General features: G+C 41.3%; 1 protein-coding gene across 1 annotated transcript in view; it reads right to left on the bottom strand.

Annotated features, from left to right (window-relative positions):
• Positions 1–11,196: 11,196 nt before the first annotated feature.
• Positions 11,197–21,043, bottom strand: part of ACTR2 (ARP2 actin-related protein 2 homolog (yeast)) — a 39,451-nt gene continuing 29,604 nt past the window's right edge. Inside the window, exons 12-13 of the mRNA XM_010863342.1 lie at positions 16,510–16,642; positions 11,197–13,173 (exon numbers count right to left, since the gene is read on the bottom strand). Of these exons, the coding sequence (XP_010861644.1) occupies positions 13,003–13,173; positions 16,510–16,642 (304 nt within the window). The 3' untranslated portion in view covers positions 11,197–13,002. The remainder of the gene's footprint in view (positions 13,174–16,509; positions 16,643–21,043) is intronic.

Genomic DNA, 21,043 nt, shown 5'->3' with positions numbered 1-21,043 from the left:
TGACCATCCCCGAATACAGCACCAAAGAGGCAACAGTCCACCCAGGAAAAATGCCCGGCTGCTAGGCTTTCTTCATGCGCTCTCGTCTACTGTGCTTGCTTTTGCAGTCACTGCCTTCTCTCTCTTGTTCTGGCATTCCAAGGCTTATTTTGAATATGAACAATAAAATCTGGAAACTCCTTAAATCTTAGTTCTAAAGTGAACTTTTTGAGGAGACTGGAAGCAATAACTGTTTCAAGCACCTGGAAATCTGTTGCTTCCAGATGAGAAGGGGCCCAAAAATGTGGGATTTGGCCACAACTACTGTGTCTGTGCTGCTTCCCTGGAGCTCAGTTGATAAAGAATCTGCCTGCAATGCAGGAGACACAGGTTTGAGCTTTGGGTCAGGAAGAGCCTTTGGAGAAGGAAATGGCAACCCACTCCAGTATTCTGGCCTGGAGAATTTCATGGACAGAGGAGCCCGGCAGGCCATAGTCCTTGGAGTCACAAAGAGTAGGACACGACTGAGTGACTATTGCTACTGTATCTGTGCTACTGGCTATGACCAGGGTTTTCCAGAATGCGCTTTGCATTGTATTAATGAGAGCGGAGGTGAGAGGGAGGCAATGATTATGAGAGGTACTTTGCACTGGGTAGACAAAAGTCCACCCCCCGTTTCCTTCCTGTTAGACTTCCCTGAGATTCTAATATGCTGCAAGGAAGGCTCAGCCAGTGATGCCCTAACTCGCTGGACCACACAGAACACCTGGGCCGTAAGGTATCTTGTGGGGACTTGGGTTTCACCAAATACCCTTAGGGAAATACCCTAGGCTGTCTCTCACCCAGGTTAGAGCCCTTGCAGAACACTTGACTTCTTCCAATTCAATACTCAGCGACTTTCATGCAAATACAAGTGAATTTAAATGTCACTGGCTTCAGACCTGTTTTGAGGGCTACTTAAAAAGGGAAGAAAGGATGACACCTGCAGACACGTAGTTCCTTTCAAGTTCTCTTGAATGCCTTGGGAAGTTTCTTCATGTTCTCCACTGTTTGATTTAGGAGATGCTGCTCGAGGGTTTTCAACAATTGAGACTTACATGCAAACTTTACGATTAAATGACTGTAACTAACACAGGGTAAAAGAATGCTATCCAGTGAGGAAAAAACAATGTTTCCTACAGTCAGTACATAGGAACTTTCAAATGTGCTTATATTGCACAAACAGAAACAAACATTGTCATGAGTTGATTTTGGTTATTTTCTTGTTTTGGTTCACTGTCAAGTTCAACTTGACAGATCTTCAAATTAATTCAACACATATACATGTACAAAGCTTGCAAAAGCTTTGGCTCCCATGCGAGCTGGCCCTCAAGCCTCTCACCAGAACAGCTGCGCTAGGCTGATATTTGCGATTGCAACATACCATTTGGCTTAATAATCCTTGGCACCCTTTATATTGAGATAATTTAGTAGCCTATTAAAATGCCCACCACTCCTACTTTTTAAAGGCGTTTATTTGGTTCTATCCAAATCTTTCAACATTAAGATGTCGAAAAAACCACATCTCTGAGGTGTTGCTCACAGCATTAATCCTGAAGAATCTTTGATTAGAAAAGTACTGAATTGTGAAGGTCACCAGGCAACAGTCCCCTTCCTCTAAAATAGTTTCTGCTGGAGACTCCTTCATTTGGAATGGGTTTTGATGAGCACTCGAGAGATCATTTCATACTTTTTATTCATATATTCACTTCTTTTAAACCATAGTTTTTTTAAAAAGTGATCAGTTATTTTCAACTAAATCAAATAATGTGTATTTCATCCTGTCATGGAAAACTGAAGGCAGACCAGCAATATACACGGCCTTGTGGTGAAATCTGCTAGATACACTTTTAAACAATTTTTGTATAGGACTTGATGCATCTAAAGATTCAGAAGCGTAAGAGGAATCTGTTTCCAGGACCTCTTTAAACCAAGCCAGGCCCTCCACCCTCTCCATTGCTTTTTTCCTGGTATTTCCATTTCATATGAAAACATTTAACCCAGGTCCTAACCCTCAACTGTCCCATGAGTATGTGAATTACAGATCCTTGCACATCTGAAATACTCTGCCTGCAGCTTTTTTTGGTTTTGCTTTGTTTTGTTTATCCTACACAACTTCCTTCCTTCCTTCCTACCCCTGGCTCCCCAGGGCTTTTAGAGATAGGCTAACCACTAATCACGTCCTCCTGCAGTCTTCCTGCAGCAGCGAGGGACACCAAGAGCCAGACTCCTCCCTCTGCTCTTGGCCAAAGGGGGTTGAAAACAGTAATGGCCATCTTAAACAGCACTGCCGGGATCTCTGGGAGACATCCTTGAATGCAGGGAGCAATCGAATTTAAGTGACACACAGCAGCCCTGAATGGGAGCAGAGTCACGGTCTCCAGAAGGCAACATCTCTTCTATGGTTTAGCCTCCACAAACGGCTGGCCTCCCATTAGGTTGTTCCCCCATGGGTGACAGTCACCCTGAGAGCTTGCTTATGCACTCGTCACGCTCCCGAGCATTCCACACAGGGCAATTTCTCAGCAGATTTAAGTGATTCAAATGTTTCTCCTCCCCAAGTGTTCTTTTCAAGGGCCATTTGGATTCCAGGGGCCACTGCTAACTATACTGACTAACATTCTTTCCATTTCTTGCCTTCCTGTTGGGAGTGGAGATTTTGAAAACTCCATGGATGAATTTGTCAAGTTCTGATCTAAATTCAGGGCCAGAATGAACACCTGCTAGGCAACAACTCCCCCCTTCCCATGGCCCCACAAAAAAGTTTGAGCTTGATAAATCCTCAAAGTGTGTGTGACAAGCCCCTCCGGATCTAAATGCCTTTGCCCAGCCGACCACTCACTCACTTGTTCACTCCCAGTCTCCACTTAATTTTCTTCATGGGAATGGTTTGCTATAAACAGAAGAACAAGTTCTTACGGAGCACTTCATATCAAAGCGCTTTTTAAATGGCACTTTGGATGTCAACCACCCCGTCCGGGCTGGGGCACTTTACTCATCGGCCTGGGTTAAATAAAGGCACACAAGAGACAAGTGCTTTTTCCCAAGGTCTCCGAGGGGTGGGGTCATCAAGGCTTGGAGAGACAGGCTGACTTGATGACCATCACGCGGAACTGCTGCAGGGTGGTGTTGAAGCCAAGGTCGTGCAGTCAGAGATGCTTGAGTTTCTTAGCTCTGAGCTCCTGTTCCGGTGACTGTATCTGTTACGTGTTTTCCTATCTGCAAAGTGAAGGTAATAAATCTGACTTAAATTACAAGAGAATGCTGGTAAAGTGCCTGAGGGACCGCACCTGGATCCTAGTGTGCGCTGAGGAAAGGGTGATGGGTGATGACCATTACAGCTTTGTGTCACCACTTCATCCTTGTTGCTAATGCTTGCTGTGTGACTCCATTAATGAATGTAGGGCCTGAAGACCCCTGTTGGCTCAGCTTACAGAAAGCCAAAGAACTTTAAAAGTTCAAAGGACACTTATGTAAGATACATTCTTAGAGACTTCCCTGGTCGTCCAGTGGCTAAGACTCCATGCTTCCAATGCAGGGGGCAGAGGTTCAATCCCTGGTAGGGGAACTAAAATCCTGCATACTGCCCAGTGGCCCCAAAATTTTAAAGATGTATTCTTGTTCTCTGAAAGGCTGCAAACCATGATCCTTTTCCAAAAGGAATTTCAAATAAATGGCATTTGAAATAGATGAGACTGGCAACGCTTTCCTTTGTTAAGTAAAATTAAGATATAATAATAAAGGAAGCCAGGTTTCTCAAGGCATATAGTAGGGAGAGGAGAAAGACAAAGATTAATCAGGAATCCAAGAGTCCCTGTTGGCGAAGTTCTAGACTGGACAGCCCTTATCTTCATTCTGTTAGAAAACTCTCGATTAAATGAAAGCTTTCGGAGGAAAAATGCCCAGATTTTTATCATTGAGGGTGTAGCTTAATTCTGAACAAAACTTCCCAGGTTTCTGATTCAGAGCAAATGTTCCCTTCTGGAGAGGGTCACCTCAGTTTCTGGAAGGAGGGCCAGGTATCTGTGCCATCATTAGCTCCCCAAGAGGTTCTTAGGCACCCAAAAGTTTGAGAAGCACCAGCCTGAATGTCCGCCAGAAAGGCTAGGAGAGGAAGAGTGGAGGTGTGGGGAAGGAACACCTCGGAGACTTGGAATTCTGTCTTGGTCTGAATGGAATCATTTTACACTGACACTGTCACAAATCCAGGAGATCTGGGGTAAAAGGTTTCCTCATTTCTCCTCGTAAATCAGCATGGATGTTCTTGGCCAGCCCTCTCCTTGCAGGGTGGGCGGCTGTGAGTTAAAACGAGGGGCTTTTTTTTTTTTAAACTTTACAATATTGTATTGGTTTTGCAAAAAAATAAAAAAACAAACGAGGGGCTTATCTCCTCTTTGTCTCCTAACCCTGTCCTACCTTTTGCAGATGTAACTCTTTCCCTGTCTGCTTCACAACTAATTGTTCCAGCAGACAAGCTGCAAGCCTGAAGAAAACAGGATATATTCTTGGAAGTAATTACTGTACTAAAATTGAATGGGGAAAGGCCCCAGCTTTTGAAAACAATCAGCTAGTGAAGCAGCACTTGGTTTCGTTTGGCAGTTAACAAAGCTTGAGTTCTAAGAGTTTAAGGTGTCACTTCATAGAATGTGGGAACAGCAAAGGTTTTTTTGTGATCGGGACCGTATTCAAAAGTTTTCCAGTCTCAGTGATTTGATGGCAGACATGGGGGAGGGAGGGCCATAAATCTAAGCCTCTCTAGACTCTAAACACATGGGAATTTCATTACATAAATCTTTCCTGTCATATATTTGTTCAAAAGACCCACAAATGCAACAAAACAGAACTTTCATTTAGAATGCTCAAGGAAGACTTTCTTATTTTTTTTAAAAGACCTTGCAGAGTTCCACTGGCTGACACTACAAATCTTGGCTTCTTTTGAATGGGATGAACAGAAACATGTTTAAGGCCTAAGGATGCTACATATATAAAATGGAAAAGAAAGATAATTTTCAGCCAACTCTTTTCTGAGAATAGACTTATTCAAAACTTAAAAAAAAAAAAAAGACAACCATGAAATTGTCACACCATTTTAAAAGAATAGCAGCATAAAGTCGTAAGACTGTTTTCCAAGCACCGCCTCCACTTGTGTTCAAGAAAAGGCAAATAGCAAATCCACACTGTGAACAGCAAGCACTCTGCTTTGGGGAACCTCGTAATTTTGCAATCAGTTTTTACGTCCCAAGAAAATATACTGATAGCAGTCATTAAAATAACTATTGGACATTTATAAACAACACTTCCACTTTGGGACAACCTTTGGGCCAACACTGAGAACAAACAAGGCTTCTAAACATCTGATATGTGTTTTTAGCTAACTGTACTATCAGACGTGGTGCTTAAAAGGTTGAACAATACTTGCTGTATGCTCTTGGGTGAAATGTTAAATTTAAGAGAACCTATCATGGTGAAAACAGTAGGAATGAGATAGGCAGGCAAACAAGAAAATGCATCCAGCATCAACCACACTCTCCATCCACAGAAAAGGCTAAATCTTACCAATATGGGCTATGTAAGAACTAGGTTCAGAAGATAAGTCACTTCCTATTCACCCAGAGGGTCCACCAAACTCCTAAGACGGTTCCTGCGCTTAAAACTAACCACCCGCTCACCTGCAGCTGGTTGCTTGTTTCTCTGGTGCATGGTACTCACCTGCAGCTGGTTACTTAATTCTGATACAGAGTAGCTACATGGCTTCCTGTCTCCTCTCCATTCAAATCTCTGGCTAAAACTGTTCTCACCAAAAACAGCAAATGCAAGAGTAAGTTTTTGTTTCTCTCTCTAGTAGCTGTCAATTAACATATTAAAATTTCACAAACTTCCTAATTATGTAACAAACTGAGCTTACATTCGAAAAAGAAGAAAATCAAAACCCGAAACAACTATATATAGGGCTTCCCTGGGTAGCTCAGGTTGGTGAAGAATTGGCCTGCAATGCAGGAGACCCTGGTTTGATTCCTGGGTTGGGAAGATCCTCTGGAGAAGGGATAGGCTCCCTACTCCAGTATTCTGGCCTGGAGAATTCCAGGGACTGTGCAGCTGGTCTCCACATTGCCTCCACCTTCCCTTGTATGTTAGTTGCATGGAACTTGAAACAGATTTCTTCTTCAGAGTAAAACTAAGTCTGTGGTAGGTGGGCTCCTTGACTGGACTGCAAATCATTTAAATCCATAGAGCTGCTGTACTAACTTGAGTTCAGGGAGCTGGGAACCACGCAAGTCAGAAGCCAAGGAGAAACCATCTCTAAAAACAGTAATTTTGGAATAAGCACTGGATATTTGACCACTTCCAGCACCCAAGTCGCATCTGTCTACCTAGGCTCCAGGAAAGCAAGCTTGCCCTCGTGACTTCTTCTCAGAAGCCTGCCTGCTTTCCCCAATAGACTCAAGCCAAACTTACAGACCTTCCCTCCACTTAAATCACAAAGAGCTGCTAATCTTCATTAGGCATCTGTTTGAGTTACTGGACTCCCTTTTAGCTCTCACAAATGTGTAAATGTGCTTTAACCAGCCCAGAAGTATTTGCATTTTGAGCGAAACATATTATCACCACCTAAACTGAGGATGTTTGGGGCAGTGGGTGGAGGGCAGTTGGCTTCCAGGGCTTGTTCACTTCTGAACCTGTTTGTGGAAAGCGCTAGAATTTTTAAGAAGAAGAGGACAAGGGCATGCAGGTGTGGGCCCCGGGGAGTTAAATATCCTGTTAATATCCTACAGCAGGGGAGCAAGAGCTTTGGCAGGGCTCAGAACCACCAGCATAGCTGGGAAACCAGCAAATACTTAAATCCCAGAGTCAAATTTAGTATGTCAGAGTGGGGCCCAGAAACCTTCACTTTTAAATACTCTATGTGATTCTGACTTCAGAAAGATATAGAGGGGCAAATAATTTGAATATTTAAAAATTTTAGGTAAATACACCCTAGTTACTTCATTTTCTACAGGACACTTAAACATTAAATGCCACCTGAGCTGCTAGGTAAAAACAAGCAAAACAGCTTCCCTAACTGGTTAAAATCCTTTGAATTGTACCTAGACAATAGTTTTAGGTTCTAAACCTATATTTCTTGTCAATAGTTATTAGATTTAACTAATGCCAGATGTTTTCACATGTAGATAGATCTAAGAAAACATATACAAGCACACACACATTTGGAGGTATATCAAAGATTTCATATTAAGGGGTCAAATGTGTATTATCAACTTATTTTCAATATTTGAACCTCAGTTAAGGCCCAAAATTTTTTTTAATTTTTATTTTATATTGGAGTATAATTGATTAACAGTGTTGTATTAGTTTCAGACATACAATAAAGCAATTCAGTTATACATATACAGCTTATCTATTTCAAATTGCTTTCCCATTTAGGTTAATACAGAATATTGAGCAGCCGTCCCTGTGCAATCCAGTAGTTCCTCGTTGGTTATCTATTTTAAACATAGCAGTATGTACTTGTCAATCTCAAATTCTCAATCTAGCCTGCTTCCTCCCACTTTCCCCATGCCCTGTAACCCTAAGCTGTCCTCAGAGTCTGTGAGTCTGTTTTGTGAATAAGTTCACTTGTATCTTTTTAAAAAAAGATTCTACATATAAGTGATATCATATGATATCCACATAGCTGCAAAGGAAGGCCCAAATTTCTTACACTTCAAACACTAAGATGGCATGAAATAGGAAAACATAAAAAGTTAATAGAACTAATTCTCACTCAGGAAATCCTTTGATTTTATTTCCCATAGACAGGAAATTTTCTTGTGCAGGATAGACCTATAATAAAAATTCCAACCACCCCTGTACATCAAGGTACTCATTTAACAAAAAAGATCAAATTAAAATGTCAACCTTTAGTTGGTATTAATACCTTTACATTTGAATATTTGTGATTACTTTTTTATGCATGGAGTTCTTACTCTTGAGAGCTGGGGCCCTGTTTCAAACCTCTGTTCAAGGAAGTACAAAGCAGCTGACTAGTTTCCTTTTTACTCATCTTAAACAACAAAAAAAGCATTCAACAGGTAAAAGCACAACTTGATATTAATGGCAAAAAGTAGTGTTCTCAGGGGTCTACCTTAGCCTTGAAAACTGTACCTTATCCTTGTGATTGGTTTCTGCACATCCCAAACCTTTCTAGTTCATGCAAGCCTTGTTAAAATACTCTCTAATTCATCTATTTCAAGGGAAATTATTTGCAGAGTCCTTTCCAGTCTTTCCCTTTTCCTCTAGTGGGTAGGAGTTGAGTGTAGGTATGAGAAAGACAGGCCAATGTTCTGCCCAAGGGAAGAGAAAGAGGATTTGGATTCCCTCTACAGTTAGATGGGGCTTCCCTAGTGGCTCAGATGGTAAAGAATCTGCCTGTAATGCAGACCACGGTTTGATCCCTGGGTCAGGAAGATTTCTGAATGGCACTCCTGTACTCTTGCCTTGAGAATTTCATAGACAGAGGAGCCTCACAGGCTACAGTCTACAGGTCACAGAGTCGGACTGAGTGACTAACACTTTCACTTTAGCCAGTTAAAATATTTCACATCTGCACGTAACAAAAATTGAGATACAGCAGGCATAAGATTTATTTTTTTGTCATTGCTACAGTGAAGATGATTTAAACGAAAATATAATATCTTCTTTTTCCTTAACTTTGTATGTTATTTAACCAACGAAGAGCAAGATGCTTAAGGATGCTTTTAAAATGTTAAGTTTAATGTGAAAAAAAAAATCACTGGAACTTACATTTGGCCCTCTAAAAAACGGGTTCCACATCTGAGGATTCAATCAACTGCAGATTGAAAGTATTCAGGAAAAAAAAATCCAGAAAAATCCAACAAGCAAAACTTGAGTTTGCTGCATGCCCTAGCAACTGTTTACCCAGCCTTCACATTATATTATCAGACAAAATCTAGGAATGATTTACAGAACACAGGAGGATGTACGTAGGTTACACATAAATACCATGCCATTTTATATAAGGGGCTCTGGCAGCCTTGGGGGGACACGTGGGTAGTGTCCTGGAACCAATTCCCTGCTGATGCTAACTAAGAGCTTCCTTATTTACATCCCAATTCTACTTTCATTCTATAGCTAAAGTTACTGCAATATGGTGGGGTTAAAAAGCCCGTAATTTGGCCTTTACAACCTAGATAGCATATTGAAAAGCACAGACGTTACTTTGCCAACAAAGGTCCATCTAGTCAAGGCTATGGTTTTTCCTGTGGTCATGTATGGATGCGAGAGTTGGACTGTGAAGAAAGTTGAGCGCCGAAGAATTGATGCTTTTGAACTGTGGTGTTGGAGAAGACTCTTGAGAGTCCCTTGGACTGCAAGGAGATCCAACCAGTCCATTATAAAGGAGATCAGCCCTGGGTGTTCTTTGGAAGGAATGATGCTAAAACCTCAAACTCCAGTACTTTGGCCACCTCATGCAAAGAGTTGACTCACTGGAAAAGACTCTGATGCTGGGAGGGATTGGGGGCAGGAGGAAAGGGGGACGACAGAGGATGAGATGGCTGGATGGCATCACCGACTCAATGGACGTGAGTTTGAGTGAACTCCGGGAGATGGTGATGGACAGGGAGGCCTGGCGTGCTGCGATTCATGGGGTCGCAAAGAGTCGGACACGACTGAGCGACTGATCTGAACTACTTAACACTTTCCCAGGTCCTTCTCCCACCTCCTCCACTTACCTTGGATGTAGCATTTTCAATCTTCTAATAGTTCAAGAAATTTTAACTGGAGGAAAAAAGTGATCCTACAAATACCCCAGGTACTGTGGGTGGTTGGACAAGTCCAAGGTTAGACAGCATGTTAAATATTGAGATAAAATCAATCCTTGAGTTTCTAGTTCACTTTTAGTTGGGTACCCTCCTTAAAAGTTCTAAAATTAGCAGTAATCACCACACTCAATTATACAAAGTTTGTGGGTGGAAAAAAAACTGTGAAGAGCACCAAGACATTCATTGTATCCACAATGACACCTAATACAGGGCCTGAGATTTTTTTCCTCTGTAACACGGAGAGAGAGGTCACATGACAATTTAGGTGACCAGGAAGAGACTGCATGGGAGACACCAGAGGATGTCCTGGGAATTCTGGCAGTGAAGGGGAGCCATGAGGTTCTAGCATTCAAGTTCACGGAGAAGGAGAAACAAGAACACCTGCATGTACTCCTCAAAGGCTAGTATAAAAGTAAGAAAGGGTTGGCTTAATACATTTTCATGTCTTTAGCTGTTTTGTTAAAAACAACATGCCTAAAAGTCTGCATGAGAAGAGGCATGTTCATATAGGTCTCTTAAGCATTTCTAACACTGACAAAGCCTCCTTAAATCTTCCAGGAGACAAAACAGTCTCCTAGAGGGGAAAATGTCTCTAATGGAGCTTTAGCTGTGACTTGCTCTTATTCTATTTTTTTCTTATGCATTTAAAATCATTTCAAAAGGTAAGTTCTTTTTTGTCAAATAATTTGACAGTGAACTGAACTTGGCCTAACAACTAGCATAAAGTTGTCAATCTGTCCTGTGTTAGCAAAAATGAAAATATGAATAAAAATAAGAAAATGAAACCAAAGAGAAATACTATCGAGAGGAAAAACAAAGACAAAATTCAAATGTACTTTGAAAAACCTGATTTTTTCCCTCAATCAAAAAGAAGTGTATTTATGTTAAAATCAGGATGTTTGACTTTCCATTGATCTCTCAAAATACTTTCCAGATATTGTTGACAGTGCTCAGAACTGTGTAAAAGTTAACATCCAATACCATTTTAAGGAAAAAAGTTCAAATGTAGGACTTATTTCTAAGAAACCCTTCTCGAAGGTCAAGGCACTGGCAATTCTAATTTTAAAAGAAAAGAATTTTAAACATCATTGGGAATTTAAGTGACAATGGTTTTCAAGAGCTATCAATCACATCTCTTTTAAAAAAGAAAACATTTTCATTTCTGAAGGGCTCATACCTGACAACTCCAATTAATGATATTTCCCTACCCCACCCCCAAATCACTATACTAAATGCATTATTTCATCTTAGAATAGGAAAATTTTAAAACGTAATTAAAAAATTACACTCTCTATATATTAATATTTTAACGGTCATGTTTGATAGCAAAATTACAAAATTAAAACCAAATTCTACATTCAAGGGACAAATGTCTTCACTGTTTTATTTAAGAGTCTATTCCATTCTTTGTTGTTTTCTATCTCCATATTTTAAAATGATGATCAAAGGTCAGGAGTCAATCCATTTACCTGAAATAAACAACTGGTAGATACTAGTTCTGCATTGATGTCCTTTAACAACTCAGTATTCACAAGTCTAGGGGGATTGGTAAGTACATAATTTAGGAACATTTTAGAATTTCAACGTAACTCTGACACCCACGTCCCTAAAATCTTACAGACATTATTCACAGGCTTATTCACGTGTACTGAAGCATGTCCAGCATGCAGGCAAACTTCTTTTATTTGTTCAAATTGAGGTAAAAAGAGACAGAAAAATACATAATATTAACAGAAGTGATACAATCTCTTATAACTTTATTTTTCAATTTAGAAGGAATTCAAGTCTGGGTACTATTTGATATTTTTTTTCAGATACCAAGCAATACCGACAAGATTCATAAATATGATTTTCTGACAGGAAAGTCTGCAAACATTTACAAAATACCAACTTTTCTTTCAAGCCTAAGATGGCTAAGATTTAATAGTTATGATTAGTTTTTTCAGTACAAGTACATATTTAAATCTTGATTTTTGGGGGGCCAACATTTTAAATAGTCATATTTTACTCCACTTTCAGGATTTAAATCAAAACATACCAACAACAAAAGAAAATTAGTGAAAATTACCCAACTGGCAGAAAGTCCCATATTTCAATGTTATTTTTAACCCAATAATTATAACCTACTGCCAGTAATTATTTATATGTATCTATTTGTTTTTATTAAATAAGCACTGGTCGGTTATATAAAAGAATTTTTCAAGAATGGTACTTGGCACTGGGTTACTTTAATGCTTCTGGTATAAACAGAAGCAGTTAGAAAAAATACCAGCTCTTAAGCACTTTTTGTCTGAAATTTGAATTTCCAAAAGCATTTTTTCAATGTTACTTTTCCACTGATAGATTCTAGGGAGTCTAATCCCAGCTGACATGGTTAATTTTAAAAAACAAATGAAAAATCCCCAAACCACATAATAATGGGACACTACACCTGCTTTTTACATCATATGGAAACAGTTCCAGGCAGACCAAAAGTAGAAGAAAACCTGCCAAATCAAAGTATTGTAAATAAAGTTCACCTCCCGTACCCTAGAGCAGAAAAGCTCAAAAATCAAAAAATGAATATCAAAAGACTACCCCTGTCCTCCACGCAAAAACCCACCCTAACAGTTTAGTTCTGAGCCTACCATTTCCCTAAAATGTTAACACCAGAAGCTTTAAGGTACTTAAAGCTGCAGCAGTAACTGTAGAAAGCACCACACTACAGAGGAAACTCCACAAAGGGCTCAGCAGCCGCCCACCCAGTCCTGACCACCCCCACCCCAGTAATATGTAAAAGCTGTTAGGTTTTTCTTATGCTAATAAAGGCATACCACCTAGTGTGCTAAAGACTAAAACTAGCAGCATTAGAGCAGTAAAGTGAAAATAGGAAGCCTACAGGAATGATCTAAATGCCTACTTAGAAGAAACAAAGCAGCAGACAGGACCCTTGCCCTCTCCCTGTGTTCACAGGGAAGTGGTAGAATTAAACAGTCAGATTTACCCACATTAACACAAACTTAACACAACTTCCGCAAGACACCAGAATAAAACCTGACCTTTCCAGTCAAGGGGCACAGACAGACAGGCCTCTTCCAGGTCCTGGAGTTGAATGAGTTCAAAGACTGGCAGTAATGGAAAAAAAGAAAGCACATTAGGGCGTGATGGGAACCAGCTTCACAGTTTATCGAACCGTCACCCCGAGTTTCTCCAGCACACGAACACCCTTTTCTTGGTATTCCTGTCGGGTCATCCAGAAGTTGTCTTTGTCCTTCATGATGTCCGCTAGAACTGCACCTCCCAGGAAAACCATGTGCTTCCTGCGGGGCGGGTCTTCAATGCGGATCTTGAATTTCTACAGGAGAAGAGGAGATAGTAAAATGTCACACGAGCATGGTGTTTTCTATCTTATGAAAATGACTTTTTCTTAAATTCTCACAAAGCTCCTGTGATGTATACATGTGAAGGAGAGAGAGACCTTGTGTAACTTGCCCCACTCACAGGAGATCGCAAATCCATCCCAGTGTGTTTAGAACGCTCCCTACTTACACCTGTGGCCCCAGTGTTAACTGCACCCCGTGTCACTCTCAAAAGCATCTTGATATGAACAATGAATTCCACGGTCACCCTACTAAAAGCCCAAGTACCGGAGTCCTGGCTGTGTCAGGTGTTTCACTGATGGGCAAGTCATCCAGCCAGCTATCAAGTGAAGAGTTGGGATAAGAGGACTTTTACTTCCTTCAAGGTCTTATGCTCTTATGATCGTAGTCCCAGGCAACAAAGATTTAAGTTCTTATAAGCAAAGCTCACTTTCTATTGTTTCAAATTCAAACGAATATTTGAATAAACAAGGCCAAATATGGTCAAGACAAATTATGAGGATGTTGGAAAAAATGAACACAGTAAACAAAATTAAAGACAAGCAGGAAAAGCTTTACACTCTGTAGCCATCAAGGAGAGACCTCCTTCTGTATGGTAAGTCAACACATGCAAGAGAAACCTTAAAATGAAGTAGCAGTTTTATTTACAAAGTCACAAATCGTGCAAAAAGACTCAAAATAGCTGTCATCTTAACTGTCTTTATGTCACATACATGAACTGTAGGATCTGTCATAATATATGACATAGAAAAAACCTGTTTACTGATTAATTCTGAGGCTAACCTACTGTTCTAGTTACTTTTTCACTCCTAGGCAGGGGTCTGCAAACTTTTTCTACAGGGATCAGAGGATAAATACTTGAAGCTCTGTGGGGTCTACTCTGGCAATAGCTAAAGGCAGCCAGAGACAGTGTGTGACAACAGGTAACATATTAGGTGACAAAGGAGTCCGCTTGGCCATGTTCCCAAAAACTCCATTTATCAAACAGCCAGGTCTGGCCTGGGCTGTGCTCTGGCCACCCTGCTCCTGGGGAAACCTGGCTGACCCTTGAGGACACCGCTGCCTCTGCAGCTGTTGCAACGGGCTGCTGTTTCTCACTACTGCCATTCCAGAGACCCTCAGAAACTCGCCCTTCTGGACCATTCCAGCCACCACTCTCTGGGCCCATGGTGTCTACAGAGCCTCATGCGGAGGAATTCTCCTCAGACCTGCTCAGTGGTGCGTGGGCGCACTCTCTCCACCACGCCCTGACACCATCCTCAGTGACCCTGTCCTTCTCTGCCTTGCTCGGCAGAATGCCATTTCAGGTGATCAACTCTCTGCTCTGCCCCTGCCCTCAAGTAACTGAGCGTGGGGTGAGAAAAACTCAACATCCACTTTAAGCTTTACCTCAACTGAGCCCCTCAGAGATGCTCAGCAACCCCATGACATTTCTCTTCTCTCTTCCACTCTCTAAGACACCACTTCACACCTCCTCATTTATTTTACAAACATCCATCAGCTCCTCCCTCCTCTGAGAGCCTCCTAACCCATCCTGAGACGGTCACCTTTCTTCCTCCCTTTCCTTAAGCATGTACTCACCACATCAGACTTAATGATCCTTTAAACAAATCAGATACTACTTTCTCTGCTCAAGTTCCTCCCAAGACTCTATCTCATTCTATCTCAATAGAAGGAAAGCCAAAATCTTTACCATGGCTGAACAAGACTTGCGTCCTGACTACCTTCCTCTTTTTTTGGTTGTACCATGTGGCATGTGGGATTAGTTCCCCCACCAGGGATCGAACCCATACCCCCTGCAGTTGAAGTGTAGAGTCTTAACTCCACACCACGGAAGTCTCCTGACTGCCTTTCTGTGCTCACCTCCTAGTCCCCTCCCTTGCTTACTCTGCTCCAGCCACTCCTACACACTCCCCGTAACTCAGGACTGTTACTGCCTGGAAGATTCTTCCCCACAGAGTCAGGCTCCTTGTTCCCTTCGGCCTTTGTTCAAAAATTATCTCATTGGGCTCCTTCTCTGATCACTCTACCTGAAGGAACACACCATCTCCCCTCATCACTACCACTTTCGAGCCCCTAACCTGACTTTTCCTCATAGTGCTTATTACTAACCAAAGTATTATTCATAGACTAAAAGTAGAGATTTTGTTTTGTTCACCACTGTTTTGCCCAGACAAGTGTTTGGCACATAGAAGGAGTTCAAGTAGTATTTGCTGAATAATCATCTAAGACTGATTTTAAATTATATGTATAACTCAGTAACATCAGACAGACGAGTGAAGTACTTCAACAACATGCCTCCTTTAAGTCTTTTAATCGGTTTAATGTATGAGTCCATACAGAATTTAATTTCAATAAACTGAGTCACAAATCAAAGATGTATTGTAGACAGACACTTTACCGTCTGAGGCATCAGCGAAGTCCTAATATAGTGTCTCCAATATATAAAGCCCTCTGTATGATGTAATCTCATTATCTAAAACAACTGACCAAAGTTGGTGAGATGAACCTCAGAGGTTTTTTTTAAACAAAATTAAAATGTTTTATTTTAAACTGCTTTTCTTTTTTTAAATATACATTTATTTATTTTAATTGGAGGCTAATTACTTTACAATATTGTAGTGGTTTTGCCTTACATTGACATGAATCCACCACGGGTGTACATGTGAACCTCAGAGATTAACAGAATTAGATGACTCCTAGCTGATCACGTAGTATGTACAGATAGTGTACTTCACACATTCCAGGGTTTGTAGAGAAAAATCAATGTCAAATAACCATCAACTGTTACACCCTGGTTTAAAAACTTCTTTCCACTCTATGTATCAACAACTATCTAAAGTCTGTTTTAAGAGCTATGATTGTTGACACGGATGCAAAAGAACTGGAGACTATCTGATTGGGGAGATAAAAGACATACGCAAGAAACAGCCAGAAAATAATTTTAAATCAGAAATACGAAACAGTCTAAGAGTAGCACTGAATGTTGATGACGTAGTAAAAAAAAAAAAAAAACAACCCAACAGCCTTCCTCCACAGTACCGCAGGTTCTTCAGGCTACTGGTTACAGATGAACCGACAGGTGTCACTGGACCCGGCTGCCTCAGCTCACTGAGTACAAAGGCCAGCTGGCACTAGGACGCTGGGACAAAGCTCATCTTGAACTACTTCTACTCTTCAAGGCTGCACTGGGCTGCAGTAGCCGTTTGTTTAGAAGACTTCTTGCTCCCTCTGGTGGTTGTCAAGATTCACAAGCTATTTCACAGGGTTTTAACAGGATGCTAACAGTTGGAGTACTGACTGATACTTACAGAAAGTTTTTCCACATCACCCTTCAATACTCGTTCTAAGTAAAGCTGTTTAAGCTCTCGTTCCAACCGGGATGGCAGACCAGGGTACATAGTAGACCCTCCAGAAAGCACAATGTGCTTATAGAACTCAGATCTAGGAAGACACAACAGGTATTCGTTAGGGGTTTCAGATTAGGAAAACAGTATTTCAAGAGTTGCTTTTATTTACATTAGCCTCAGGTTGCTGGGAGAATTAAATAAAATTCAACATGTAAACTGCAGGGCTGAATGCTTGCTATTACTACTATAAACAGATAACAAACTCTTTATATAGAAAATATCTATTACCATTTTGATGACAATACTCCTAAAGCACATAACACATTTTCTTGCAAATGTAATTAAGTCTTTCAATAACGACTGGTTCACATAACAAAGGAGCGGTATTTGGGCTGGGCTGTAATAGTGCTTCCACGGAGCCACTTAGATGTGGTTGTTTACTAAAATAAACTATATTCCACCATGACTCCACTTCTAGCTTTTGAATTTTTCCATTTGCCTTTTGTAGTTTTCCCTTTTGTTCCTCTGCTCTGAGGCCGCTATTATTTTTGGTTAGATTGATGTGCTTGCTTCTAATAGCAGCCCTGTCTTTCTTCCTTAAATATGCTGTTGGTCATGATACCAGATAATCAAATCTAAAATAAGTGCAGATGGAGTAAAAGTATTAACAGTATAATCTAAGTGAGGGTCGGAGGAGCTTTTTTAGTAAAACTCAGGAGCTAAGTTGTATCCATTTTGGCTTCACTCAAACTCACTTCCCGGTTTTACTTCCTTTCAGGTTCTCAAGAGCTCAGGCTATTGTAATTCTAGCTTCTAGGAGAAGGCAATGGCACCCCACTCCAGTACTCCTGCCTGGAAAATCCCATGGACAGAGGAGCCTGGTAGGCTGCAGTCCATGGGGTCGCTGAGGGTCAGACATGACTGAGCGACTTCACTTTCACTTTTCACTTTCATGCATTGGAGAAGGAAATGGCAACCCACTCCAGTGTTCTTGCCTGGAGAATCCCAGGGACTGGGGAGCCTGGTGGGCTGCCGTCTATGGGGTCACACAGAGTCAGACACTACTGAAGTGACTTAGCAGCAGCAGCAGCAGCAGTTTTGTATTGTATTTAATTGCAGATGCATGCATGAATGTAACATAAACTAAGCAGCTGAAGTACAGCTACATGTGGTATATGCCCGTGAGCATCTACATGTATGCTTTCAATACACTGAACATGCAGAACAAAATCTGAGTGCTGCAACTTTCCGAGGCTAGCAAAGTGGAAAGGGTACCAAACCTGACTCCAGTGCTTTAGCATCACCAAAACTTCAATCACCACCAACAGGTATGCACCTTTATATATAATCTTGCTATTAGTGATCATTACATCAAGGGACAAAAGCATCCACCCAATCCCCACTATGAGAACTTATCATAATTACGAAGTCTAGATTAGACTTCTGATCATCTTCCATTAGATTTATAGCTTGTTCTAAGCCAATTGCTATTTTTACTAATTACCATTATTGTCCTGTTCCCCACCCTCCCACAAAAACTTGGCAGTTATTTCATTAGGGTTAAATAAAGAAGTAAGCAAACACTTGCTTAGTAAAATGTTTCTGAGTGAATTTCTCAACTTGGGTGAAGAGGACAGCTTTCTGTGACTCAAACTCAAGCTGCAATAAAAGATTATAAATCTTCTTATACAACTAAATAAAACCAAAATTTTATGTGGCCAGAAACACCAGAAGAGACAAATGAAAAATTACAAAATATCTGCAAATGGACCACAGAGCTCAAATAAAATGAACTTCTTTAAAAATTGAGAGGAAAAAAAAATTACAAAAATCTTACAGATAACAGGCAAAAGCCACAAACAGATTAATTCACCAAGAAAAGATATAAAAATGGTCCATCGGGCTTTCCAGTTGGCTCCAGTGGTAAAGAACCTGCCTGCCAATGCCGGAGACGTAAAAGACTTGGGTTCAATCCGTATGTTAGGAAGACCCCCGGAGGCGGCCATGGTAACCCACTCCAGTATTTTTGCCTGGAGAATCCCCATGGACAGAGGAGCCGGAGGGGCTCCAGTCCAATGGGTTGCAAAGAGTTGGACACAACTGAAGCAACTTAGCATACAACACACAGAAAACTATATGCAACTTCAATCTTAAGAGAAATGCAAGTTAAAATTACATTGAGATATCATTTCTCATTCATTAGACTGACATGCAAGTAAAATGTTGACAAACTCTGTGAACAGCTGTAGTGTCCTCAGACATGACTGTAGGAAAGAGAAGGGAATTAAGCAATAACAAAACCACACACGCATTCGCCTTTTGACCCAACTATTCCCCGCTCAGGCATTTTTTCAGGACATATATCCCAACAATACAAAGATACAGTGTGCACAAGGTTATTAATTGCAGCATTATCTGTCAGCATAAATAATGGACCCTACCTAGATAACCAGGATTCACTGAAGAAGCCATTATATGTACACACTGGAAAAAAGAACAATAACAACATACAGGAAGTGGTATAAGATTGTTTAAGATATATTAAGAGAAAAAAACAAAGTTCAAAAGAGTATTCACAAGATGCTACCTCTTGTGTAAGAAAATAAGAAATAGAGGGAGTAGCACTAAGGTGAAAGACAGCGGGTGGGGAGAGTAATAACTTCTGAGTGTCCTTTCTTTGTTTAGTTTTAACAGCCTTTTCAGAAACCAAAATTAAAGATGAACTGGGAATATCCTGTGCCACAAAACAGAATGAAATAGAACACGCTCAGAAGAGATGAGGGTGCAAAGAAGAGCGCCTGGAGAAGGAAACAACAACCCACTCCAATGTTCTTGCCTGGAGAATCCCACCAACAGAGGAGCCCGGTTATAGTCCATGGAGTCCCAGTGAGTCTGACATGGCTTAGGAACTAAACGACAAAGCACACAGAAGCCTGCTGCAGGGGCTCTCACAGGCCAAACCAGGAACAATTCAGCACCAAAATGAAATAAGGCAGGGATAAGAACTATAATCCACTGAATAAAATTGCAAGTCCATACTGAAAATTAACAAAAACAAGGGAGAAGGCAAGGCAGTTCCTTATGCTAGAATGCCAACTAATAAATAGAGAAGGAATGACAGAATCAGAAAAATCATCTTTTTGCAACCATCACAATAAAAATGGATTTAGGCAAAAACCATCAATTGATGATAAAAGGGGTGGAAGTCAGAAACTGATGAAGAATAGGAGATTTACACAGTCTCAAAAGTATTTTCGGGCTTCTCTGGTGGCTCAGACGGTAAAGAATCTGCCTGCAATGCAGGAGACTCAGGTTCATTCATTGGGTTGGGAAGATCGAGAAAAGGATGGCTACCCATTCCAGTATTCTTGCCTAGAGAATTCCATGGACAGAGGAGCCTGGCGGGCTACAGTCCATGGGGTTGCAGAGAGTTGGACACTACTGAAAATACTTTCCCACAAATTACTTATAAATCAAGAAAAAAAAAAATACAACCTATACAATGGAGAGGACGCTCAGAGGGCTCAAACCTTGTGCACACAGGACCCGGGGACCTCACAGAGACTGAGACAGAACTGTGTTTGAGCGTATCCTGTGGAGGTACGGGTCAGCTGTGGTCTGCCGCAGGAACAGGGGCTCTGGGTGTGGATATGGCATAAGTCCTCTTGGAGGAGGTCGCCATTAACCCCACCATAAAGCTGCCAGAACTTACGTTAAGACTGGGAAATAGACTCTTGGAGGGTTCAACAGAATCTTGTGCACCAGGACCCAGGAGAAAGGAACAGTGACCCCGCAGGAGACTTGCCTATGGGTGTCCAGGAGCCTCGGGCGAAGGTGTGGGTTGGTGGTGGCCTGCTGCAGGCTTGGGGGCTCGGACTGTAGCAGTACATGCATGAGATCTTTTGAGGGAGGCCAGCATTATCTTCATTGCCTCCACCATAGTTTGGCCCAGGTAAATAGCAGGGAGGGAACACAGCTCCACCCATCAACAGGAAATTGGATTAAAGATTTACTGAGCATGGCCCCGCCCATCAGAACAGAACAAGATGCAGTATCCCCCTCAGTCAGTCTATCCCATCAGGAAGCTTTCATAAGCCTCTTATCCTTTTCCATCAGAGGGCAGACAAACTGAAAACCACAATCACAGAAAACTAACCAATCTAATCACACGGAGCACAGCCTTGTCTAACTCAATGAAACTGTGAGCCACGCCGTGTAGGGCCACCCAAGACAGATGGGTCATGGTGGAAGGTTCTGACAAAATGTGGTCCACTGGAGAAGGAAATGGCAAACCACTCCAGTATTCCTGCCTTGAGAACCCCATGAACAGTATGAAAAGGCAAAAAGATAGGACACTGAAAGATGAACTCCCCAGGTTGGTAGGTGCCCAATATGCTACTGGAGATCAGTGGAGAAATAACTCCAGAAAGAATGAAGAGATGGAGACAAAGCAAAAACAATACCCAGTTGTGGATGTGACTGGTGATGGAAGCAA

This window comes from Bison bison, unplaced genomic scaffold (assembly GCF_000754665.1).
Source record: "Bison bison bison isolate TAMUID 2011002044 unplaced genomic scaffold, Bison_UMD1.0 scf7180017864489, whole genome shotgun sequence".
Classification (NCBI taxonomy): Eukaryota; Metazoa; Chordata; class Mammalia; order Artiodactyla; family Bovidae; genus Bison; species Bison bison.
This window is presented reverse-complemented; position numbering and strand designations above follow the sequence as displayed.